The following is a 26,076-nucleotide window of genomic DNA, read 5'->3' on the forward strand; positions in this document are numbered from 1 at the left end:
GGCACCACAAACCGTGCTCCCAAACTCACTCCTGGGCAGCGGGCTCTGCCTGAGACGCCACAGCAGCGACCAGAGCTGCCTGATGCCTGGAAGCAGGGCCTCAGTCGGCGTGGGGTCCAGAGCAACTCTTGCAGGCCAAAGGAAGGGTCAGCCCCAGGCACCCGCGAGGCAGGAGGCCTGCACGTGGGCCCTGGAGACTTCTTCCTGTTTGCACCATGGCCCGGAGACTGGCCATGCCCGCTCCTGCGACTGGGGGCTCCCTGGGGACCAGGCCACGGCCAACAGAAGGGGCCGGACTGCCAGGGGCCGCGGGGCAGCACAGCACGCTGGATTTGCGGTCAGCTCCTGGCGCTGTGACCTCACTGCGGGGCTGCCTTCCTCTGCTCCAGCTCCGACAGCAGCTCCTCCCGGGCCCGTGCATGCCGCGCCCCCACTCTGTGCGCCGTCTCGGTGGCCGTGATGTCGATCTGGGCGTAGAGGGAGGCGCCAGCCCCTGAAAGAAGTCTGCGGTGAGCGGCAGCCTGCACCCCCGAGCTGCCCAGTCCCGAGACCCTCCCCTCCACACCAGTCCCCCAGCCAGGCCCTCGGAAGCATCTGAGTGGGAACACCCTCGGGGGATGTGGCCCGGCCAGGGATGGAGTTGGGGACGTTTGCCTCCTGGGGGGAGGCTGTAGGAAGAGCTCCCTGGCCAAGGGCTGTGGTCCCAGCCCCCCACTGTCAGGGCCTCCACGCAGGGCGGGGACCCACCTCGGACACCCTCACTGGCCTCCTGGAGCTCCAGGCCCATGTAGTGTAGCTGCTTGCTGGAGGAGGGGCTGACGGGGATGTTCATGTACGTGGGCGACTCGCTGCGTGGCCTCTCTGGCCCTGGGCTGTCCACAGCCACGGGTCCTGGGGGTCCTGTTGGGGGAGTGGCTGTGAAGCCCCAGTGGGGACCGAGAGTGTCACTGATCCCAAAGATTGTGCAGTAAAGAGCTGCCCACCCTGCCCAGCCCCTCCTCCCTGCTCCGCCTCTCCTGTGCCTTGGAGGTTCCCGCTCCATTTTCCTGACCGTCCATCTTTGGCCCAGTGCTGCCCCATCCTGGGGCCCCCCCACACTGTCCACTCCAGGTCCAAGTACCCACAGAGCAGAAGGAAGCGCTGCCCCCTCCACTGTGCCACCTCTCCTGCAGGAACTGCTGACCCCCTATGGGCCCCCCAAGGCCCACTCTTCTGTAGCTGCGCCCCTCGCCCCGCACCTTCCCGACTCTCTTCCCCAGCAGCCATCCCTCCTTGGCTGTCCCAGCACCTTCTCTCCCTAACCCTCCCGGGCCAGCAACAGCCCTGCTTTGTCCTGGCCCCCAGCACCTGCCCCTCACTGTCCTCCTGGATCACCCTACCTGCTGCAGGCTCCAGGGACCCCCTCCTCTCCTGCACGCAGGCCCACGCTCCCTCTGTGTCCCCTCCAGGACACCCAGGTGCCCCACACCCTCTCTCCCCTCATAGGAACTACTCCCTTCCCCCGACCCCCTTCCTAATAGCTGATGGTTCCTTCTGCAAACCTCATTGGTGCTGGGGAGGGCAGAGCAGGAGCAGGATAGGAGGGGACCCCACAGGCCCGGCTGGGTGGGACTTGAGGCAGGCTCCCACCTTAGGGGGCTGGACGCACACTGGCCCCTCCTCTGCAGGCCTGAGGGCTCTGCACCGTGGGCACCGAGGTCCTACAGGAAGGACCCCGTTCTCCAGTGCCTCCTCCCACTCCTGTCATCGGGACCTCATGAGGGAACGCACAGCCATATGAGGCAGGGGAGGTGATAACAAGTCCCCCACCTCATTCCCTGAGCCAGTGGCTGGGAGACACAGCCAAGCCCCACCCACGGTGACCTCCCCACCCCCAGCACACGCCGAGCCCTCAGAATTCAGGTAGGGGCTGGGATCCAGGGGGTGACAGCCCTGCAGGTTGGCCTCCCTGAAACACCTGCCTGTCCAGGGGGAGGGGCCCGACTCAAGGCTGGGCCTGCCTGCCCCAGGGATGCATCTGCAGCAGACCCAGGTTCTCCTGTGGCCACCCACTGCCCGGCACCTGCAGCAGACGTCCACTCTGCCTGGCTCCTCTCACCCTTGTCCCTGTCACTCCCTGCAGCAGGGCTAGGGGTGGGGAACTTTCACTTGCTTGCTCCCAGTGGGGAAACTGAGGCCAGAGAGACCTGACTCGCTGGTTCTGCAGGCAGCAGCTGGGACAGAGCGAGATGGAGCCCAGGTGGACACGGGTTCGCTCACCTAATTCCATGAACTAAGGCGACCAACACAATTCTGCCCCAACCCTACCTGGCCCCGAGGCCCTGGGGAGACCCCCACCCCCACTCCTGCAAATGTGTGGTCCTAGAGGGCTGGTCCCCTCTCAGAATGCCAGGACCCCTTCATCGAGATGAGCCACAGAATATAGCCGCCAAGTTCTGGTGCCCAGGCAGGCACCTGGGCCAGCTGCCTAGAGGAGGGGGCACTGCTGAGGGGCTGAGGCCAAGAATGGGTGGTGGGAGAGGCAGGTGTGGTGAGGGCCTGGGGAGAGCTGAGGGAGCTCGAGGGTCTGGCGTCTGGAAAGAGGGCCAGGCCCCCTTTCAACGGGGACATCGAAGCCAAGGGGGCAGGGCTGGGGCTTGCCCACGGCGGGGCTGGACACCCCCCTGCAGCCTGGTACCTCGTTTTAGGATTGCATCTGTTCTTCTAAGGTTGCTCCCAAGGGTGGGCGGTGAGGGGCGAGGGTGGAAGCAGGAAGGAGCATGAGGCCTGACTCCAGGGAAAGGGGACGAACGTTCCCACCACCACCTGGAGTCGCGCAGGGGCTGTAAGCAGCGCTGGGCCAGCGGTGTGTCCATATCTGCATCTCCCCCAAGGCCACTGGCTCCAGGGACCTCAGTGCTCCTCCTCCCGTCCCCTCCTTGGGACTTGGATTTTGCTTCGGCTTGTGTGAGCATCACTTCCTGTACCTCGGATACTCTTTTGGTGAAGGAGCAACGGGGAATCGGCTGGCCCTTCTGCGCCCTCCTCCCAGACCCCGCCCTGGGTTGGCGGCCCAACACTACCACTCGGGCCTGGCTCACCTCTGTCCCATGACAGACCCTGGGCACCCCTCCTGAGCCCCCGGCCTCTTGGAAAAGATTCACATCCTCCAGCAGATACTGGGGCTGTCCCCTTGACCCCTACACCTGTGTCCCAGGCCACCCCTGTCCGGGTAAAAGACATCTGAAGGGTATGGGTGTCCTCGGGGAGGCAACAGCAGGCTGCCCAGGAGGACCCTTGGGGCAGGGCTGGCTCCACCACCTCTGGTCTGGTGGCCGCCTCAGCCCTCTGGACTGCAGGGATCGGTGTCCAGCCCAGGGCGAAGGCCAACTGGCAGGGGCTTTCCCGAGCTGCCCCTGCCTGCCTGCGGCCCCGCCCCCATCCCTAGGTGTCCCCTCCAGGCCTGCCTGGGCCCCGCCCCTAATCCTGGGTGTCCCCTCCAGGCCTGCTTGGGCCCCGCCCCCAACCCTGGGTGTCCCCTCCAAGACTGCCTGGACCCTGCCCCCCCTGTAGGTGCCACCTGCCTGAGAAGAAGGGATTGAGGAATCCAAGGTTCAGCCCTCAGTGGCTCCTACTCCACAGGGAAACTGAGGCATAGAACTGGCCCTGATGCCACCCATCTACCCCAGGCCAGCCGCCCTCATCTCCAGCCTCTCGGCCCTGCCCAACCTTCAGCAGGGCTCTGTCCCCACTGACTGCCAGGCTTCTCTAGGGAGACCCTGGGGATCGGCATCTTCCCACTGCCTCCCTGAGTGGCCCTCCCTCCCCACCTGGCCCCAAAACTGCACCTGCCGGGGCACCAATGCCCTGCCCCTCGCCGAGTCGCTTACCACCAGCCCAGCCTCCACAGGCCCCCTCTGCTCTCTGAGGACACAGCCCCTCCTACTGAGCTGGGGCCCCTGGACCCCAACCCTCACTGCCTTCCCGCCATGCCCCTCCCAGGAACAGGTCCACACTCAGGGCTTGGGGGCCCACGGACCCCAATCTGTGTCTTCCAACCTTCAGTCCATCCTCCAGCCGCCCACTGGCCACTCTCAGCAGGTGCTCCTGAGACAGGCCACACTCATCCAGGCCGCATGGAGCCAGCAGCCTGCCCTCTACCCACTGCCCTGCTGTGCACACCTGGGCTGGGACTCACCCCCACTGCCACCCAACATCCACTGTCACCCAACAACCACTTTCACCCCATTGCCCACATTCCCCGCTGGCAGTGGGCCCCCCACCCTCCCCATCTAGCCAAACTCTGGCTGCCATCTGTGCCCACCCGGACTCCCACCTCCCTGTCCCCGAGCTCTGGGGGACTGGCTCCAGGTGCCTACCTGAATGTGCTGTCACAGGTCTCGGGGCTGAGGCGGTCGCTCCCTAGACCAAAGAGAACCCAGATCAGTGCATCCGTCAGTCTTCCCCTCATCCTATACCCGGGGCCCCTGAGAACAAGGACACTACCCCCACGAGTGACACAGGCTGGGGGACCTGGGCCACCTGCAAGGAGTCCAGCCCACCATCCCTGATGCCTTCTCTCCAGGGCCCTTTGCCCCACAGCCCCCACATCTCAGGGCCACCCACTGCCTTGACCACCCAGCCTGGCGGTAGCCCCCATAATCACCCATGGGGGAGCTGGAGGCCTCGGCATCTGGGGAGGGGGTGGTTCCGAGCCCCAAGGCCCAGTCCAGCCCCACTATTTTGCTACTAGAGCTTTATCGGAGGAGGACCACGCCCATGTAAGGTGGTGTCTGGGCTCCGACCTCAGAACTGAGCGGCTGCTCCGAGGGCGGCTGCGATTTCCTTTCCCGTCCTTGAGGGTGTGGCCCTGCTCTCAGCAGCTGGTGGGGAGGGCTCCGCAGGGGGTGCCCCTGGAAAATGCCCCACAGGGAGGCCCCAGGTGAGATGAGCAAAGTTCCCTGACACTGCAGGCGACCTCCTCCTGGGCCTCTGAAGTGGGCCGTGCCTAACGGGGTGCCCCGAGTCCCTGGAGGAGCCTGGGGCGGGGTCTGAAGGCGGCTTGCTGGAGGGACGGCAGCCCATGGCTGAGCACAGAGGCTTCCTGCCCGCCTCCAGCCCAGACGAACAGAAGCGGGGCCAGCCCCAGAGAATGCCCCACATGGACTCTGGCGGCCAGCGGCCAGAAAGAGGGCGCAGCACCGTCCTGTTCTGAGGGGCCTCATGTGGGTGGGGGCTAGGAGGCTGGAAATGGGGGCTCAGCACCTAGCTCTGGTCCAGGCCAGACTCAAGGGCAGTCAGTCACAGGGCTAGGACCCTCACACGAGGCTCCCTGAGCAAACTGGGCTGGTCTAGACCTTGAGAACCTTCGACAACAGGCCGACACACCCCGAGCTCATCACACACACAGGCTCCTGAGGGGGCTCCTCCCCAGCTGCTTCCTGGGGGCCAGGCCAGCAGATGCGGATGGTGCAGAGCGTGAACCAGCAAAGGTCCACCCTGTCCCCTGCCTGGCCAGGCCCAGGTGCTCCGGGGGCGTCAAGAAAACAGAACCAGTGTCTGTCCCATCTGGTTGCCCCTGGCCTGAGGAGAAGCCCCCAGCCCGTTGGCCACCCACCTGGGAACTGGGTACCGAGGCTGGAGACCCTGAGCTGCCGTAGCAGGCGGTGGCCGGAACCTTCAGACGCCTGGAGCGAGGCCCACTCACGAGCATAGTGAGGAGAGGCAGACGGCCCGGCCGCATCCCCACAGGGAAAGGCTGTCCAGGGGCCCAGCCCCGCCAGGCAAGAGGCCCCAATGACCCCAGGCTACCGTGGGGTGCCTCAGTCTGCTCTCGTCAGAGGGACCTTGCCCCCACTAGCCTTGGGCAGGCGACCCATGGGAACACAGAGGGCTGAGCGTGGATGAGGAGGACTCTGGCGGGAAAGGCCTGGCTCCCCAGCAAAGGAGCCACAGCCTCATTCGTCCTGCAACAAGACTGGCGCGGCCACCTCCAGAGGTGACAGCAGCAGGGGCAATGGTGACGGGCAGCTATTGAGCGCCTGAAGAGTGACCTCATCAGACTCTCGGTGCAGCCCAGTGAGGCGGGATCTGTCATCCCGTTTGCAAGAGGAAACAGGCTCAGAGAGGGACGGGGCTTGCTAGGGTCACCCAGCCAGCAGGTAGTGGATGTGGCCCAAACTCAGTCCCCAAAGCCCACGCTTGCTCACCAGGCACTGCTGCAGATGCCCTCCAGAACTCTCAAGAGTCGGTCTCCAACAGGGTGGCAGGCGAGGGGGCAGGCAGGCACCCACACAGATGTGCAGGGGTGACTGAGACAAGCCTGGAACTCGGCCCCATATGGGGGAGAGGGCAGGGCCCCTGGGCTCAGAGCCAGCCCCCTCCTGAGGTCCGCCCTCACCAGGACCTGAGGAGCCCCGTGCCTGAGCCTGAGGGACTTGCAGACCCCACTGTGGTTCCAGGACACACCCAGGAACGTGCCACACATGCACACACACACACCACACATGCACATCCCAGCCCGAGGGCTTCCCAGAGCTGCCTCTCCGCACAGCACAGCATTCAGGCCCAAGGCTCACAAGACGGACGAGGCCTCTCGCACTCTCTGAGATAAAGGCCAAGGAGGCCGGGTCTGGGGACTTCGGATCCAGGCAGAGGCCCCGCGTGGAGGGTGGGCAAGGAGGCGGAGAGGGCTGGGCAACGGATGAGGACAAGGTGGTAAGAAAAGAACATTTTATTTCCAGTCTAAGAATGTATTACAGTGTCTGGGTTTAGAAACGGCCGACAGTGAAGGGACAAAGTGAGGTGTTCACAGGGAGCTGCTGGGCCGTGGTCAGGGGAGGCTCCCGGCTGTGCAAGAGGAAGCCACCCAGGGCGGGGGACAATAGGCCCAACACAGCCCCGCCCCCAACACAGGTGAGCCGAGCTGCTGAGCACCAAGCGGGGCTGAGCTCTGGGCCAGGGAAAACACAGGCAGAGCCCGGAGCCTCCAGCTGCCAAGGCAGCCTTTGGCCCCGCGAGGAGGTGCAGATGGGAGCCAGCGGGGCTCCCACCAGGGGCCTGGGGCACGCGGCCTCTCCCAGCGGGGTGAGCAGGCGAGGCTGCTTCGAGGACACCACCTGCTCCTGGAGCCTTCCCACAAGGGCTGCAGTGGGGCCCAGAACCCAGAGACCCCGCAAGCCACCACGCAGCCTCCTGAGCTTCAGTTTCCTCCCATAAACGGGGATGAGGCCCGGCGCACACAGAGCCCGGGGGGCTGGGCTGGTGGAGCCCAGGTGTCCAGAGCCTCTGTGGTGGCTTGGTGCGTAACAGGTGGTGCACCAAGAGGTGACTGCACCAGAGAGGTGATGGGGAGAACCGGCCACCCACAAAGGGGGCGTGAGGCCCAAGGAGGACAAAGCTAGCAGCGGGGCCTCCCCACTTGGCACCCAGTGCGAGGTATGAACCAGCAGAGGTGCAGCACTCGCCTGATCCTCGGGTGGGGGACACGAAGTGAAGCAGCTGGGCCTTGGGGCTCTGGTGACCCCGACCTGCCAGACCCAGAGCCCCTGCCTTCCAGAACTTACCTCCCCAAGTCAGCCCCTTCCTCCACTGGCAGCCACAGGGCGCTCCCTCCAGCTCCCCTCTCCGGGAGACCCCCCCAGTCCCTCCCACAGAATGCAGAGTGCCTGTCTGCAAGGAGGCTGGCGCCACCTCCTCTCCCATCTGGGGGCAAATTCAGCCCCTTTGCAGCCGCGGGGCGGGATCTGCAGCTCTCAAGGAGGGGGATTTACCTTGAGTCCTCCACAGACTGGACATGCCGAAAAGAAAGCCGGGGGTGGCCCCGCATGGGGGCCACCTGCTTCCCAGGGCTCGCCGGGGGCCGGGCCAGGCAACGTGGCCTCGCTGCCCTGGGGGGCCTCCATCACCAGGCCCCGCCGTCTCGTGCCCAGCCAGCCAGAGGGACACCCGGCGGACGTCTGGCCGCCTGAGTCCCCGGCCGCACTGTCGCCGGGGCTGCCCTGCGAGGTGGGGCTGTGGTCCCTGGGAGCCAGGCGAAGGCTGCGTGGTGTGTCGTAGTGGGGCCGCAGGGAGGTGGGCACCTGATACTCGACTGCCCCGGGCAGGCAGGCGCACAGGCTGAGCTCGGGGGCCCCCGCTGCTGGCAGGCTGAGCAGGGAGCCCAGTTCGTCCGTGGCCCGCCACACGTCGAGGCTGCTGCCCGCGTAGGACGAGAGGCTGCCGGAGTAGGAGGAGTGGCTGCCAGTGGCGATGCCGCTGTCTGAGGAGCTCTGGCGGCCGACCTCCTGCAGCTGCCGCGGCCGAAGCGGCTTACAGGGTGGCCTTGAGGCACCCAGCGTGGCTTCCCCGGGGGCCTGGACAGCTGCTGGTCTAGGCCCCTCCTGCGACGTGCTGGTCGACGACGAGGATTGCTCTGGCCATGCGGTGAGCCGGCTGCTGGCACTGACGTCCAAGTGGCTGGCCTCTGAGGATGAGCTGGACAGGCTGCGGTCATCCCCTGAGACAGAGCAGGAAGCCAAGGCAGCTGGGGGGGTGCGGGGGGGGGTGCAGGGGGCGGGGTGGGGCAGGGCTCAGGGTGTGGCTGACACCTGGTGAACCCCCACAGGCCAGCACTCTCTGGTCTCCCCCCACCCCTCCCAGCCCCCAACCCCCGGGGGCTATAGCAGAAATCTGGCTTCACCAACAACAGCCCCTCTGCCCCTCATCCACTCCTGTTCTTTGTCCGTTCCTGCCCTTTCGCCACCTGCTCTCCTAGGGCCTGCACCCCTCCCTCTCAGCACCCCTGCCACTACCTTGGTCCCAGCCTCCTCCCCAGCCCTAGAGCTCCCCACCCTCCCTGCCTAAGAGACTCGCACTCCATACCCAGCCATCCCGACCACCTTCCAGGGCCACCTGGGGCAGCTTGCCCTCCGCACTGTGACAGCCCCAAGGCTGGCCTAGACGTCCCTTCCCTGAGAACTTCCCAGGCCCTGCCAGCCTGGACATGAGGCCCCAGCTGTGCCCACACATCTCGACTTGCCCCCTGCCCTCACCACACTGGCGTCCCTGCCTCATTCCCAGTCTCCCTTCCCACAGGGGATGAAAAACACACCCAATGCAGATCCCAGGCTGCCTCCCGCCTGCCAGGCCAGGCCTCGCACGCTCGTGGGAAAGCCACTTTCATCTCTGCTGCGTCTCTAAGCTGCCTGCTCTGCCTTCCAGGGCTCCCAAGTGGAAAGCAGTTGTGAGTCACCCTCAGGAAGGCACAAGCTCACTGCAAACCTGAGTCCCCTCCTCCTGGGGCAGGGCAGGAGGGGAAATGACCACTGTCTGCTCAGTGCCCTCTGGGGGACAGGCAGTGATCAGAGGGCACTGGCCAGACCAGCATGGCTCCTGCACTTGGCTCTGGGAACACAGGTCACACATGCAGCCACTCTTCTGGGACCACAGCGGCCCCTCCTGCTTTGCCAGCCCCTTCCACCGCCTCCTCTCCCCACAATGGCAACAGAGCCAGAGCCACTGGCAGCTGAGGAGGTGCCTCTGCTCCTGGGCAGCCAGCTCACCTGCCTGAGAGCCTTTTGTCTGGGCACAGAAGGTAAAACCAACACGCAGGGCCTTGGTCTCCCCCGGCCACAAGCTGGTGGGCAGGAAAGGATTCAAAGGCTCTCAGAGCAGAACAACCCTTCCCATCAGCACCTCAGACGAGAGTTTAGTAAATGTGGAAACATAAGTGAAGGAAGGAAGGAATGAGCTGAGCAGGGGGAGAAGGAAGAGATGAATGAGCAAGAGGGACAAGGAAAGAATGAGCAGGAGGAAGAAGGAATGAATGAATGAGCAAGAGGGACATTAAGACATGAATGAGTAGGGGGAGAAGGAAAGAATGAATGAGCAGGAGGGAAATGAAGGAATGAATGAGCAGAGGGAAAAGGAAGGAATGAAGCAGGGGGAGGAGGAAGAATGAATGAGCAGGGGAAGAAGGAAAGAATGAAGCTGGGGGGAGAAGGAATGAATGAATGAGCAAGAGGGAAATGAAGGAATGAATGAGCAGAGGAAAAAGGAAGGAATGAAGCAGGGGGAGGAGGAAGGAATGAATGAGCAAGATGGAAATGAATGAAGGAATGAATGAGCAGGGGGAGAAAGAATGAATGAATGAGCAGGAAGGAAATGAAGGAATGAGCAGAGGGAGCAGGAAAGAACAAACGAGCCGGGGGGGAGCAGGAGGGGGGGAGCAGGAAGGAACAAATTAGTGGGGGTGGTGGGCAGCGGCAAAGGCAGGAACCAATGGGGGGGGCGTGGAAGGAAGGAACCAATGAGCGGGGGGGGGGGCGAAAGAAGGAACGAATGAGCAGGGGGAGAAGGAAGGAATGAATGAGCAGGAGGGAAATGAAGGAATGAATGAGCAAGGGGAGAAGGAATGAATGAACAAGCGGGAGGGGGGGGGGGGCGGAAGAAGGAACGAATGAGCAGGGGGAGAAGGAAGGAATGAATGAGCAGGAGGGAAATGAAGGAATGAATGAGCGGGGGTGGGGGGAAGGAATGAATGAGCAAGGGGAGAAGGAATGAATGAACAAGCGGGAGGGAAATGAAGAAATGAATGAGCAGGGGGAGAAGGAAAGAAGCAGGGGGAGCAGGAGGGAAATGAAGGAATGAGCACAGGGAAAAGGAAGGAATGAATGAGCAGGGGGAAAAGGAAGGAATGAATGAGCAGGAGGAAGAAGGAAGGAATGAGCAGGGGAGGAAGGAATGAGCAGGGGAGGAAGGAAGAAATGAGCAGGAGGAAGAAGGAAGGAATGAATGAGTAGCGGAAGGAATGAATGAGCAGGGGGGAGAAGGAAAGAATGAGTGCGGAGAAATGAAGGAATAAATGAGTGGGGAGAAATGAAGGAATAAATGAGTGGGGAGAAATGAAGGAATGAGTGGGGAGAAATGAAGGAATGAGTGGGGGGAAATGAAGGAATGAATGGGCGGGAGGAAGGAATGAGTAGGAGGAAGAAGGAAGGAATGAGTGGTGAGGGGTGGGGAAGAAAGGAATGAATGAGCAGGGGGGTGGGGAAGGAAGGAATGAATGAGCAGAGGAAGGAATGAATGAGCAGGGTGGTGGGAGAAGGAAGGATGAATGAGGGGGTGCAGGGTCGGGGGGAGGAAAGAATGAATGAGCAGGAGAGAGAAGGAATGAATGAATGAGCAGAGGGAGCCAGCAGCCCCCACACATGCATGGATGCCTCCTGAGCTCTCCCGCTGGAGGCTTAGCCGAGGTCCTACAGCCCAGGTCAGCCCCTGGCTGTACCTCCACTGCCAGGCCTGCCCGCATGCGAGAGGAGGCTCAGCCGCTTCTCCAGCTGCAGGGTTTCCAGGGCTTCCTGGGCCACACGCTCCTCCACGGTCGAGGGTCCCGGGGGACTTGGGTCTGCAGGAGAGAGAAGACTTGGTAGAGGAGGTGGCCCCCACCACCCACCCTCGCCCGCAGGCACCAGGCCCAGCCTGACTCGGTGGTTATCCCCCTCTGTGGAGTGACAGTCCCCTGGGAGTCCCCGCTCCTCCCGATGCCTCATCCCAGTCGCTGGGCCTCAAACGCAGGCACCCACACCACCCCTATCCAGGCCACCATCCGCCCAGCTGGGTCCCTGTGCCCATGGATGGCCCTGCCACCTGTCCACTCACCAGGACCCCGCGCCAGCCAGACCCCTCTTCCTCACCACCAAGTTTTTCAATTTTCTGTTCCAAAAATGACTAGCCCCTCCCCCATCCCCAGGGCCGGCCTCGCTGCAAGAGGGGCTGCCTGCCCCTGATTCACGGTGCCCATTTCTCACAGGCTCCCCTCCACCTGGGGAAATGCCTGCCCACCTTGTGGCAGCCCCACCGTTCCCTGGGGTCTCGGATGGAGACTCACTGTGCCCAAGCCTCAGAGCATGCTGGTCTGCGGACCCTCAGCCCCACCCAGCCCCTCCCCTCAGGGCTGCATCCAGGGAGCACCAGCCTCACCCTCTCTAGTCGTCATCCATGTGTCCTCTGGGACTGAATGGCAGGAAACCTCCCCTTCCTGCCCAGGCAGGGTGGGACCTCTCACTGGCCGCTCAGCACCGCTGCCGCCAGCCTCAGCATCACTGCCCTGGTCCCCAAACCCCCGCCCATGCTGGGATGTCCCAGGCACTAAGTGATGTGAACACTGGGCCGAGTGGCTGCCTTGCTCCAAACAGCAGGGCTCAAGACCCTGCCCCTTCCACATCCACAGCACCCACGGCCACAGCCATCCCGAAGAGTTTCCCTGGCAGGGAAGCCACAGCCACACCCACAAGAGCAAACCGACCCCGTCCTGCTCCAGGTGGCCTCCTCTGGGCCTCCAGGACACACCTCCTGCCACCCACCTTGGGGGCACCTGCAGGACTGAGCCGAGACAGGTGCAAGGACTTGCTCTCCCCAAAGTCCAGGAGCAGTGGCAGCATGAAAAGTTTACACCAAATTCTGCAGTGCACAGAGGACCAGAAGGTACAGTCCCCAGCCTGGGACACCTAGATCAGAGCCTCGGCAGACAGAACCAAGCCTGGCGGAGGCTGGAGCTGGATGTCCCAACCCCATAGTCAGGGTTCCAGAGAAACAAACAGAGAAAGCAGTGGTGTCCCTGTCCAGGTTCACGTCTAGGCTGAAGAGGCCCCGTCCCTGATAGGACACTGTCCTCTGCTGACACCTCAGCCCACACAGGCGCCCAACTGGGGCCCTTGAGCACAACAGGAGGCCCCAGCAGGACCTCAGAACAGGGCCCTCCCCACGGGCAGGCGAGAACTCACAGCACCAGGCCCAGGAACGCAAGAAGGGCCTGGAGGAGCCTCCCCCAGCCTCTGGGTGTGGCTGCTCCAAGGCACTGCCCCAGTCAGCCTGGGGCCTTGCCAGCCCAAGACCCTGTGGCCCTGTCTGTAGCATTGCCAGGGACAGGGATGGGGGTGGCACAAGCCTCTCTCCTGTCCCCTCCCTGCCTGTACCTGGGAGGGTGGAAGGCGATGGCAGCCAAGGCTGTGCCAGCTCAGGCCCCAGTCCCTCCCGACACGGCCTGCTGGTGGCCGTGGAGCCCACAGGCCATGCGGCTTAGCAGCTCCTGGCGCTTTCACAGACACATTCAGCCACGTGGGCAGGACGGCAGGCACCAGTCCTGGCTCCTTGGTGTGCTGAGGGTCCAGGCTGAAGACAAGCACAGTGACAGGACAGCACCACTGCCCCTCAGCTCTGGGACATTCCGACAAGGGCCACCCCCAAAGCCAATGCCCCACAATTGGGACGAAGAGCAGCCCCTCGGTGACACCAGGGTCAGGATGCAGGACACAACCTCCCACCATTTCCCGTCCAGTAGCTGGTGGGCCAGCAAGACACGGATCGACTCCCAGCTCTACCACGCACCCCGAGCCTCTCACCCTCGTCTGCAAAATGGGGTGCAGCAATGGTGTACCCCTGTGGAGGCCGGGCCAAGAAGGTAACATGCACACCGTGCTCGGAGCATGGTGGGCCCCGGACCTCTGAGCCCTTCCCTCCTGCTCCTAGCGGGTCTGAGTGCCTCTGGGCCTCAGTGTCCACGTGCGGAAGACCAAGGGGCTGGACTTCCTGCATCTCTCAGCCCCTCCAGTGGGTCACAGCGGGCTCAGCACAGGAGGACGGCAGAAAGCCCGGAGCGTGAGGACACCGCCCACAGGGCTCTTCTCGTGGGAACCCTGTGATCACGGGGCCCCAGTGTGCTGCCGGTGCAGGCAGACGAACCCATCAGCCCAGACCCTCCTATAAGTCCAGCCTGCGGGGGCTGGGCCCACGGCTTCTCTGGCAGGGTACCGCCCAGCATAGCGTCCCAGCTCAACCAGCACCTCCGGGTGGCCTGAGGCCCCCACACACCTGCAGAGGCACAGCTTAGGGGCACAGCGGCAGGCCGAGGCCCTGACAACAGAGCTTTCTGAGAGCTTCCAGCTGACTCTGACAAAGATGTCCCGTGGAGTGGGGTCTGGGACTTCTGGTCAGCCCAACCCCCTCCGGCCGTCAGCAATGGCCCTGCCTGGGGCTGGCCCGCTTGCTGCCTGCGGTGGAGCCTGTCCCATCTAGTGGCTGTCCCAGGCAAACCCTCCCTGGCATCCTCTGCCCAGTACTGCTTCCCTGCTTCCCTCTGCTCCCCAGGAACCGCCTGAGGGGAGCAGGAGAGAGAAGGGAGCCCTGCTCAGCCTCCTGCTGCCCCTGCCCAGCACTGTCCCCGCCCTGCGCCCTGCACACCCTCGCCTTGCATAGCCAAACACACCATCTACACCTGCCTGCAGCCGCTAGGCAGGAAGACACCTGCAGGGGTGCAGCCGCACCATCCAGCATGGCAGGGCAGCGGCGAGGGCGCTGGCCACAGGTGCCACCTCCCCACTCCCAAGGCTGCCCCCAACGGGACTTTGGTGTGGGCAGGGGGCATTGGGGGCTGTGGCCAGGAGAAGGGAGGCCCAGGTCCCGCCCCACATGCCACTCACCACTGCCCTCCCGGTCACCCTTCCCCGCCACGCCACGGCGGGGGTGCCAGTGCCAGGAGGCGCCACATGTGAGCTTGCTGCTCACCCGCCACATGGCCTACGCCTTGGCCTCACTTGGATGTTGGGTCAAACGCTGCCCTCGTGGAGCTAGAGGAGCGTTCGAGAGAGCCCATGGAGGCACCTGGCCCAGCACCTGCCCCGACCTGGGGAGCCCCACCGTGCCCAGGCACCAGAGACCCTCTGGGGTCTAGCAACATCCCTGGCCAAGGACTCCTGCAGAGAGTGCCGCAGCCACAGCCAAGGAAGTGTGGGTGAGACAAGACGAGACCCCACAGCCAGGGGACCTCCCGAGGTGGCCTTGGGCCTAAACACCAGGCTCAGGCAGAGCCAGTCCCGACCCCAGCTGCAGAGTCAGACCAGCTGTCCCCGGGCCACCGAGCTCGGGCAAGGCCTTCCCCGCTCCTGGGCTGGAAGATGGTGGTGGTGGTGGGTCAGAAGGTCTCTTACTGCACAGCGGCAGCTGTGGCTGGCTGACCCAGCCAGAAAGCTCTAGGCCCAAGCGTTCCAACAGCTCGGACCCCTGAGGGAGAGCACCTGCAGGTACGAGCCCAGTCCCCGCTGCTCTGAATCCCTCAGCAGGGCTTGCGGAAGCCCAGGCTGCAGTCCTGGCCTGGAAAGGCTCTGGTTCCTTAGCTGGGGCTGGGGAGGGCAGCCACCTAACTGGGCTGACAAATCACCACGGCCCCCGGCCCCAGGACATCGCACAGCCCGCCAAGCGCACCCTCCCCGGCCGGCTAGGCTCCCCCACGCACCTGGGAGAACCGGCCGCAGCCCAAAGGGGCCCTTGGTGGGGGAGATGCCTCGGACGATGCAGTCGAACAGGAAGCTGATCTGCTCCCCCTCGGCCGAGGACAGGAAGAAGACGCCAGCCCCTGCAGAGGAAGGACAGAGACATGTCAGCCTGGCCCGAGCGCAGGCTGGGGACCCTGAAGAGGAGGAATGCAGGAAACCGGAGCAAACTCCACCACGAGCCGACAACGACAGCCCACCTGGCCCCGCGAAGCCGGGTCCCCAGAGCCTCTGGACTCCCCAGGCACCCCGCTGCACCCTTCAAACTTGGGCAGCATCTTGGAATGGCTTGGGCTGCTGGGCGCTGGGGTGAGTGTTGCCCCGCCCATCCTAGGTCCTGCAGCCCACAGGGCATGGGGAGGAGGAGGGAGGGGGTGCCCTGCCCTGGACAGATGGGTGCCCCCATCCACACCCCTGCCTTCCAGGCTTGCTTGGGGGGATGGGGGGATGGGGGGATGCGGCTGCTCTGCCCCCAGCAGGCGCTTGATCAGTCCCTCCTCTGCCCCAAGGTCCCAGCGACCCTGCCCCCACAGCCATCTTGAAGGCAAATGAAGCAGCCAGGACACCCCAGAAACATCAAGTAGGGTCCCCTCAGGGCTCCACGGCCACAGGGGAAGGGAACTGTGCCACCTGGAGCCGGGGTCACATCCCAGGACGGCTGCCGTGTGACCACACTTCCTTCCCCCGGGCTGTCGTGAGGGCTGCTTTTGGTTGTTTGTAAAAGGTGTAGCACGGCAGCTGTCCACACATGCCGCGGCCGTCACTGCTGACCAGCACCGCGTCCTCCCCACCTCCTCAGTCATCTTTCAGGGGGAAGCTGGAGCTGCCAGTGTGTGGGTGCCGCCCTGAGGCCATGTGCAGCATCCTGGGGCCAGCACCCACCCCTGCACCCCCACAGCAGGAGGGCCCCCGGGGACCAGCCCGGCGTCAACTGGCAGAGCGATGCGGCCTCCACCCGTGGAGAAGCCCCAGCTGCGAGTCATGGGGGCACTGCCCTCCCGGCCAGGGGTGAATGAAGCCCTGGCAGCCGCGTGAATGGGCCACTGGGCGGGCGGCACCCGGCTGGACACTCCAGCTGGCGTCACCTCACAGGAATCCCGCCCGCTCCGGGGCCTCTGCCCATTGCCCAAAGAAAGGCACGCAGGAGGAAGGCGCCGGGGTGGGCAGGAGTTGGGGGGAAGGGAAATCTCGGCATTAGAACCCCCGATGCCTGCCGCCCAGTCACGCTCCGCCTTCACAGAACGCAGGCTGTAGATTCCAGGGACACGGAACTCGGGCCAGCCCCGACACGTGGCGATGCTGCTGTCCCCTTGGCAGCCACCCCGGGCACACAAGGGCGAGTGGCACCTTGTGCTGTGGATGCTTCCTTCCACGTAGTGTCCCCAAACCAGGTCACAGGACAGCGCCATTCCTGCTTTAGCGACAAGGACACTGAGGCCCAGAGAGGGCATGCCACCTGTCCACCGTCACACAGCCATGGGGTGGACTCAAGTCCAAGTCCCCTGGCCCCCTGGGCACCTCCTGGCCCCACGGAGCTTCCAAGTCCTGCTGTGGGTGAGGGGTGCTCCTGACCAGAAGTGGAGGTGGGGCACGGAGGGGAGGCCAGTGCCCACCACGATGCCATCCAGGAGGACACCCCCAGAGGCTCAGGAGGGCTGTGATGGGGTGGGGCCCCCAAGCCGGGTAGGGTGGGCAGAAGAGAGCCCGCACCAGGCTCTGGGGGCAGGCAAGGAGAAGGCCGTCATGCTGTCTGCTGGCTGGCTCACTCAGTGCCAGGCAGTCGCTCCCCATCCCCGTGGTCCACCCCTCCCTGTGAAGGGCTCAGCCGGCCCAGCCCCAGCTCTCACGAAAGGCCGGGCTCTCTAATCCTGAGCTTACAGACAGCTGGCAGTGGCCGCGGGACAATGAGTCCCCCGACTATAAAAAACCGCATTACGGAAGGAGTGGAGCCGGCCCCGCATTCCACGGGGCGTCTGCGGAGCATCACTCACCCCGAAGACACGGTCAACCTTGCAAGGCCTGGAGCACGGCCCACCGCCAGCCGCCAGCCTCGGGCTCCCACGTGCCCGCGCGGCATCCTCGCCAGCCACCCCCGTCCACGCCAGCAGAGCTGACATCAGTGGCCCTGGAGGAAGATGCCCATCTCCAATGCTGGCCTGCCAAGGTCTTGGGCCGTGGTCTCCCAGGACACCGCACGGCTGGGCTCTAGCTGGGCCTCCCTGGGTTCAAGTCCACCCCTGCCCGCAGGCTCCCCGCTCCCACCCAGCGCCCCCCCCCAGTCTTGGGAATGCTCAAAGCTCCCTCTGCACACCAGATCTGCCTGCCATCTCCACTCAGGAGGCTGCCGTCCCCACCCTCCACACCCCTACATCTCCCCTCAGGAGGCTGCCATCCCCACCCTCCACACCCCTGGCCACCTAGAACACCCCAGACCTTTCCAGACTCAGGCCACATAACGACATCTTTCACGATGCTTTTCTTGGCCCCGGCCCCCTTCAGTCCCCTGACCCCAACAGCCCCTCTGTGATGCTCTCACGGATGCCTCCTCTGGGGCAGAGCCCCGTCTGCTGCTGTCCCGGCCGCCAGGCTGAGCACCTTGCGGGCAGGGAGCCCGAGCCGTCTGTGGTCTCAGTGTCCACCCAAGCGCCCATGACCAGGAGACCCCCAGTGCTCAGCCTTGGGTGGAAAGACATAGGTGAGAGGCTGCTCACCGCCTGCCCCCCGCCACCCCAGCCCCTTCCCCAAGACAGCGTGCGCATGTTTCCTGTTTGCCTGTGTGTTTGGGGAAAGGGGGGAAGAACAGCGCCTGCCCCATTTTGCCGTATCACACAGGTGTGGCTGCAGCAAAGCCGGCCACTGTCTCCCCTATCCCTGCCCTCGGAGGCCGCCCCTTCTCGAGAGGCTGGTCCACTCCCTCCCCGGAATCGGAGCCAGCCAGTGATAGCTCTGGCATAAAGTGTCACAAGGGATGCTCTCCCAGCCCTGCCCCAAGACCATCAGGGGCCTGGCAGCTTCTGCTTCTGCCCTCTTGGAACCTATTGAGAAGCCCAGGGTGTCCTATCGGAGGGTGAGGTTCCTGGAGGGAAACTGAGGCAACCCAGCCAACAGCCGGCACAGCGCTTTCCTGGGCCTTTGGGCCCCACCATAGCCAAACGCCACTGCCTGAGGGACCCCAGGCAGCACCTCATGGGGCAGAGATTAGCTGTCCCCACTGAGCCCCGTCCAGATCCCTGGCCCACAGAATTGCCAGCCAGGGAACAGCCGCCAGCCGCTAGGTGTGGCAGGGTAAACAGGAGTTAGCTCCGCTGTCAGAGAATAAGGGGTGGAGGGGGGTGAGAAGGGCACTTCAGACATCTTTGGGCACAAACGGGTGTCCCAAAGGGCAGTGTAGGAGCCCTGTTGGGGTTAGGAGGCGCGAGGGTAAGAGGAAGGAGCATGGGAGACGCAGAGAAGCAGGACAGAGTCAGCAGAACACAAGCAGAAGGCCAGGACCTGCGGGGGCTCAGGGTGGCCCCAACTCTAGACAGAGGCTGGGGTTGCTGAGCTGCAGGCAAACCTCACCCACGTTACAGACGCACCTGCTTCCTAAGAAACACTTCTCCAGTGAAAAAGCTGTTGCACTAACTCCAGGACTCACCGGCTTCAGAAAGAAAATGCTCTTCCACACAGACATTCAGTGAGCCAAGTAGATCTAAGATGGTTGCCATTTGAATAATCTTGAGTGTCCTCGTGGTTTCCACGCAGACATTCAATGAGCCAATTAGATCTAAGATGGTTTCCGTTTGAATAATCTTGAGTGCCCTCGTGGCTTCCACGCAGACATTCAATGAGCCAATTAGATCTAAGATGGCTTCCATTTGAATAATCTTGAGTGCCCTCGTGGCTTCCACACAGACATTCAATGAGCCAATTAGATCTAGGACGGCTTCTGTTTCAATAATCTTGAGTGCCCTCGTGGCTGCCCCTTGATGTCAGAATCTTGTGTTCAGAATCCCAGCTCCTCAGAGAAAAAACATCGGGGTGACCAGGTGTCCTGGATGGCTCATGCCAGGTAGGCATGGGCAGGACTGAGAAGCCTTGATAACATGACCCTTAGCCCTCTCCATCCCCCAAAGTGGCAGCTCCTTTTACACTTGGGAGTGGCCCCACCTGATGGGTCTCGGGTGGAGGAAGACCTGGAGCCTGGCAGTGGGTGTTGGCTCCCACCCCTCCTCTGCCCTCCTGAAGCAGCCCCAGTCCAGGGGCACCACTCTAGAAGGCCCCCTTCCCGGGCCGCCCCTCCTTCCCTTGTCCATCACCACCTTGTTAACATTCCTGAAATCCACAGGGTTCCCATCCCCCAACCAGGCAGCTGCTGCCTGGGGCAGCCTCGCCCTCCATCTTCTGGACCTCAACCAGAACCTTCTCTGGCCCCTGCCAGCCTCTTCCTCCACGCTCATCTGCACCCTGGGGTCAACATTAGCATATAAAATACTCCCCCTGCTCAAGCACCTTCAATGGCTCCCTGCTACTCCAAGACAACAGTGCAAACGCTGGTCCAATTAGCCAACTCTCTACAACCCAGCCTGTCTCCTCCTCCCCCTCTACCCTCACGCCTCCTATCTCCACCTAACAGGGCTCCTATACAGCCCTTCGGGACACCCATTCGTGCTCAAAGATGTCTGAAATGCCCTTTTCACCCCCCTCCACCCCTTACCCTCTGACAGCTGAGCTAACTCCTATTCACCCTGCAGAAGTCCCCTGAGGCTCACCCCTCCAGGGAGCTTCCCCCAGTGCCCCAGCCTGGGGTCTGTGCCCCTCCTGGCTCCCCTCCCACCCTCTGAGGACTGAAAACGCCTCATTCAGTCTCACACAGGCTCTGAGGCCGAAGCATCTGATCCCTAGGCCCAGTGCCCGGCCACGAGAAGCCGCTGAAGGCACTCCCTGCTGCCTGACAGGCCAGGGCTCCAGCCAGCTCTGTCCAGGCTGCCCCCGCAGGGTGCAGTGGCCAAAGGCGGCCGGCAGGGGACTCTCCAGAGCTGGACTGCAATGGCGGGATCTCAGCTCACTGCAACCTCCAACTCCCAGGTTCAAGTGATTCTCCCACCTCAGCCTCTGGAGTAGCTGGGATTACCGGCACCTGCCACCACACCTGCCTAAGTTTTGTATTTGTAATAGAGATAGGGTTTCACCATGTTGACCAGGCTGGTCAAGCACTCCTGACCTCAGGTGATCCTCCCACCTCCGCCTCCCAAAGTGCTGGGATTACAGGCATGAGCCACCGTGCCTGGCCACATTCTTCATCATTTTTAAAAATCAAAATGAGTTTCAAATGCTCCTGGTGGCCCCCAGAGGCTGGGCGAAGAGGCAGATGTGGTCCTTGGACTGGACCCAGCTGGAGAGAGCAGGTAAGGGGGGAAAGGGAGCACCTCCAAAAGCTTCCATTCACCCTCGAGGCCCAGCTCAAACGTCCCCCTGCCCCTCCAAAGCCCTCCCTTCCTGGACTCTGGGTGGGCTCACCCTCTCTGGGGCCCACCGCCCTCTGTGCTGCAAGCTGAGCCTGTCCCAGGGTGAGTGGCCCTCTCTGCATCACTCTCCACCACGCGCAGTCCATCCCCGCAGGCGGGGCCCAGTCACTCGCCCGTGTGTGAGTCTGGAGCCCGCAGCCCTGAGCTGTCCACAGCCCGTCGCTTGTCATGTGCCAAGTGCGCTCAGGCCAAGCTCCAGGAGTTCACACTACAGGCCCGTGACCGACAGAGACAGGGAATTGGGCCACACTGGGGACCCGGGGGTTGCTGTCACCAAGCCACCTCCTGTCCCATTCTGAACAGGCAGCTGTCCACAGAGAGACCTCCGCCCCCAGGCACCAAGCCCAGCCAGGCCCGTCTCCACCCGACCCCCACCAGGGCCCCTGTGATGCACAGCCATGCCCAGTGTCTCAGGATGAGTGAGGCGTGGCCATCACCTTGGGCCAGGGTCACCCTCTCTGCTCTCTGCAGAGCTGGCTGTGGCGGAGCCAAGTGAGGCGGTTCTGGGGATCGGGGGCCAGGCTAGGACCTGTCCCTGGGGAAGGAGGGAATGCGAATTTCCTACACCCAAGACCTTCCAGGGCCTTCCCACGACTTCAGCCCAGCTGTGACCTCCAGACTGAATGTGACGATACCCACAGACTTATTGGGATTCAGATTCTGGATCTTTCTCCGTCCCAGTGGCCCCGGTTGTGGGCCAAATGGTGGCCCACAAAATGTGTTCACATACCAGGGCCTGTGAACAGGGGCCTCTGCGGATGGAATTGAGGGTCTCGGGATGGGGTCTCCCTGGGTCATCCAGGTGGACCCTAAGTCCACGGACTGCACGAGACTGAAGAGGAGGCCCACGCAGGAGCCAGCAGGCTCAGGGACTGGAGAGGCGCAGCCATGAGCCGAGGCCGCCGGGGCCACCAGCGGCTGGAAGTGGTGGGAAGGACCTTCCCATGGGTCCTCCCCAAGAGCTTTTGGAAAAAGCCGACCCTGAGGACCCCTTGATTTGGGGCTTCCGGCCTCCAGGCTGCAGAAGGAACCCGTTCTGGACACTTGGCCCTCTCTTGGGGGTCATTTGCTACAGAAGCCCCAGGAAGCTGATGCCGCTGCCCCTGGACCACCCGAGTTGCCGGCTCCCTCCCGCAGGAGGCCCAAGGCTGCCCACACGTGCCGCAGACGCCCCGTCCCTCCAGCCACACGGCCTGCACTCCATGTTGCCACACAGGGTGGTGGCCACGCCTGTCTCCAGGAGGATACAGCCCAGCAGGGCCTGCTGGGAACAGGGATGGGCAGCTCGGCCAAGCCTTCCAGCATGGCCTCCAGAAGCCACCTGCCCTACGGGGTGCGCAGCCGTCAGTGACCGAATTCCCAGAGCCCTTCCTCTCTCAGGCCAGGGTCCCACCGGGTTCGAGAACATTCAGCACTGAGCTGCAAAGGCGGGTTCTGTGGGGCCAGCCCCCGTTTGCGGGTTCTGTGGGGCCAGCCCGGTTTGCGGGTTCTGTGGGGCCAGCCCAGTTTGCAGGTTTGCGGGTTCTGTGGGGCCAGCCTAGTTTGCAGGTTTGCGGGTGGGGCTGCTCTAACAGCTTGCCCCGGAGAGGCAGCAGCGAGACAGACGGCCCCCCAAGAGTTCCCCCGGGCCTTTGAGCAGCCCAGGAAAACGGCACAGCAGCCTCAGCCTGGGGAGAAGCACAGCCCCAGGTGTGGGATTGTTTACCTGCGGAAAAGGGGCCACCCACACCTCGACAGGGATGTGAACCTCCACGGCCTCAGAGGAAAAACATCCAGTGGCCCCATTCCATTATGGCCCAGACAAAATAAGCAGGTCTCCAAGGAAACGGGTCCTCCTGCCGTGTCCCGGCTTAGAGGGTGAGCACGCGGCGCCACCCCGGCCGGCTGCCTGCCCGTGCCAAGGAATTCCACAGACAGAAAGGAAGGTATGAGTCCCCCTCCTCCAGGCACCCCCAAACCTAGCACACCACAGCCAGGACAGGCTGCCCATGCCAGGACAACTACAGCCTGCAGCTCTGGCTTCCCACATGACAAAGGACAGGGATGCTGGGCCCACCCACTGTGCCCAGCCACCGCCAACCCACTCCCCAGTGGCTCCCGAAGCCCCAGTGCTGAACCTCCGGCCTGCCGCAGGGAGGGCCTGGGGGCAGATGGGACCCCAACAGGTGTTCTAGCTCTCCTGGGAACCCCCCCCCCCCCCCCCCCCGCACCAGCTCAGAGCTGGCATAGGCAGCAGCCCTGCCCATCCATACTGGCTCTCCAATCCCAGAGGGGCCAAGGCCCTTTGGACTCTGGCTATGGCCCCTGCCAGCCCCAGAGGCTGAGATTCCGGGCCAGCTCTGCCCCCCGCGCCTCCTGCAGCTGGCTGTGCACGCCCCTGCCTCCGTGGAGCCTGAGCCTCGCTGCCCTGTTCCCCTTTCAAGGGTCAGATGTCATCTCCTCAAAGGCCCCAACAGGGCTGGGTCCTGCCACAAGACCCACTGGGTTTGCTCCCAGCACCCAGCGCAGAAGGTGGCGGAATGCGGTGCCCAGATGGGCTTGCGCCCGTGCCCTGGCTGGCCTATGCAGGATGACGTCCCAGGCGGCCAGTGTGGCCCATGTCCTTGCCCGCGTTTCCTCCACCCAGACACATCCAGGCTCCACCAGAGCCCCCGCCAGTGCGAGCCAGTGTGAGCCAAGTGCAGTCCCTCAGTCCTCTCAGCCCCAAACCAGGCCCACAGGAGGTCCCTCTGCCCGCCTTCAGCCCGGCCAATGAGCAGCTGCCCCTCCAGAGAGAAGAGACGAGGCATCACACCCTCCGTGGGGACTGCAGGTCCACAGGGCAACCTGGCGCGTCTGCACCCAACATGGAAGAAAGTGGAGGGGGTTGCTGGAACAACCTGCTCCTGCAGCAGCCCCGGCGGGCACCTCAGACTCTCTGGGGAGGGCCGGGTGCCTTCCTGCTCCCGTTTCCCTCACTCCCCGGCTGAGGGCAGCTCTCAGGCCTTCACAGGCCCAAAGGACGCAGGCCATCCCCACCCATGGCCTGGCCACCTCACTGGGGACATTAGAGCAGCTCTGGGCGGCCCATCAGGAATTCTTGGTCCAGGAATGTGTTTCTGCGGTGCTCATGCGGGAGCTCACACTCCCCGCTGCTAAATGCGTTTGTTCTTTGTTTTTTCCTTTCCATGAAATCTGGATATGAGCGGCTCTGAGGCTCTGTGGCCTCAGGCCCCTCCTCGCATCCGTGAACTCTCTCCCTCCAGTGAGAAAGAGCAGAGGTAGCCGAGGCCCAGCCTCGACACTCCACGCTGAGGTTCCTGTGGGCACCGGACCTCGGACATGGAGCACGGGGAGACTCCGTCCACCTGCCGGTGCGTTCTGGAAATGCCAGCAGGCCGGCCTGCACATGGGGTTGGTCGGCCCGAAGCCATCAGTTCTCGGGGGAAGCGGGGGGTGCTGCTGCTGCCCAGTGACCCCACGCATCCGTACTTACAGTACCCACACCTGGTCCCGCCTTCAAAGATGAATCCGCTTGGCACAGCCCCGTAGCGCCGGAGGTCAGACAGCTTCCACTGCCCTGTGACAGCTGGGGGGATGTCCCTGGCCAAGACGAGGATGTCATTGCAGAGGTGCAGGGTAGCTGGGCCGCTCTCCAACTTGGTGCCTGGAGCCACTGTCACATGGAACCTGTGCACTGTGGGCGGGCGGGGCGAGAGGGCATCACGGGCAGGCGGGGCGAGAGGGCATCATGAGAGGAGGCAACAGGGGCCACTGTGGACAGGTGGGGTGAGAGGGCATCACTGGAAGAGGCAGCAGGGGCAGGGGCCAGGCTGGGGCAGGTGGGGGCAGCCGCCCAGGTGTCAGCCAGGGAGGCAGCGACGGCAGGATGAGCAAATGGCACTCCTCACAGCCATGAGGGGGACTGGCGGCTGCACTTCTCTCCTCGCCATCCTCCCAGGAACTATCTTGGTTCAGGGGCAAGCAAGTCCCAGAGGGGCCTGACCTCGGACCTCCACCTCCCTCCCCTCCCACCACGGAGGTGCTGGGGAGGACAGGGCAGCTGAGTGCCCTGGCTGGGCTCCCGCCCCCAGCACCTCCTCTCCGGGAAGACTCTCTGCACAGCTGCGTGGCTCCATCACAGAAGGGGAAACCGAGGCTCAGGGACCCCCAGCCTCCAGTTTGGGTGTGGAGAGTCCGGAGTCTGCATCGAAGCCCCAGCCTGGCCACGGGAATCTCAGGGCACCACCGGCCCTCTCTCCATCCAGGTGGCCATTCACCCGAACCCTGAGCACCCCCATGGTCCTGTCCACTGGCTCTGCCCAGGCCCCTGCCCCTGAAAGCCTCAGAGAGGACCATGGTCCTGAGTGCTGTCCCCGCCTACCCTCTCTTCCCAGATCAGCACACCAGGCAGACAGCAGCCTACCCACCAGGGGCTCCACCTGCTCCATCTCCAACCCCCAGGGCCAAAGGGACCCCCGTTCCTATCCCACCTCCCCCTCCTCTGCCTCCTCCACCTGCTCCAAGCTGTGGCCTCAGGTGCATCCTTGTCAGGCCACGTTCTATCAAGATGAAGCCGCCTGGGCAGAGCCCAGCGGCCCCTGTGCGATGGCCCTGCCCCAGAGGATGAAGGAAGCAGACCCATGCCGCTGAGCCAGGCTGGAGGGAACCCCCAACGGGAGAACTTTCTGGAAAGATGCAGTTCCTCCCTCCTAATGTCTCCTTCCCCTGTGCCCTCCTGCAGAGCCACCCGCACCTCCTCCCACTAAGCCCCCAGCTTCTCTCCCCCTCAGTGGAGCAGGAGGGGCTGCTGCCTTGGGGCCAAGACTGGGGGAGCAGGACACTCACCTCCAAGGCCAAAGAACCCAGCCATCAAGGGCCAGGATATTTTAATCAATACTTTAAAAAGTAAAGTTATGCAGAGTCCATGCTGATCAAAATAGCAAGATTTTTTGTGTTTGTTTTTTTGAGACAGAGTCTCACCCTGTCGCCCAGGCTGGAGGCCAGTGGCACAACCTCAGGTCACCGCAACCTCCACCTCCCTGCTGTTTTTTTTTTTTGAGATGGAGTCTTACTCTGTCGCCCAGGCTGGAGTGCAATGGCGCGATCTCAGCTCATTGCAACCTCTGCCTCCCAGGTTCAAGCGATTCTCCTGTCTCAGCCTCCTGAGTAGCTGGGATTACATCTGCCCACCACCACACCAGGCTAATTTTTCTATTTTTAGTAGAGACGGGGTTTCACTATGTTGGCCAGGCTGGTCTCGAACTCCTGACCTCAGGTGATCTGCCCGCCTTGGCCTCCCA

General features: G+C 63.4%; 1 protein-coding gene across 2 annotated transcripts in view; it reads right to left on the bottom strand.

Annotated features, from left to right (window-relative positions):
- Positions 1–299: 299 nt before the first annotated feature.
- Positions 300–26,076, bottom strand: part of DOK7 (docking protein 7) — a 41,083-nt gene continuing 15,306 nt past the window's right edge. Inside the window, exons 4-10 of one of the 2 annotated variants that reach the window (XM_032135189.2) lie at positions 24,270–24,470; positions 15,251–15,370; positions 11,246–11,365; positions 7,752–8,476; positions 4,359–4,401; positions 748–900; positions 300–493 (exon numbers count right to left, since the gene is read on the bottom strand). In XM_032135189.2, the coding sequence (XP_031991080.1) occupies positions 360–493; positions 748–900; positions 4,359–4,401; positions 7,752–8,476; positions 11,246–11,365; positions 15,251–15,370; positions 24,270–24,470 (1,496 nt within the window). In that variant the 3' untranslated portion in view covers positions 300–359. Of the gene's footprint in view, positions 494–747; positions 901–4,358; positions 4,402–6,697; positions 8,477–11,245; positions 11,366–15,250; positions 15,371–24,269; positions 24,471–26,076 lie in introns of those variants that run through there. The other variant, XM_032135187.2, reaches the window with a different exon arrangement.

This window comes from Hylobates moloch, unplaced genomic scaffold (assembly GCF_009828535.3).
Source record: "Hylobates moloch isolate HMO894 unplaced genomic scaffold, HMol_V3 SCAFFOLD_17, whole genome shotgun sequence".
Taxonomy (NCBI): Eukaryota; Metazoa; Chordata; class Mammalia; order Primates; family Hylobatidae; genus Hylobates; species Hylobates moloch.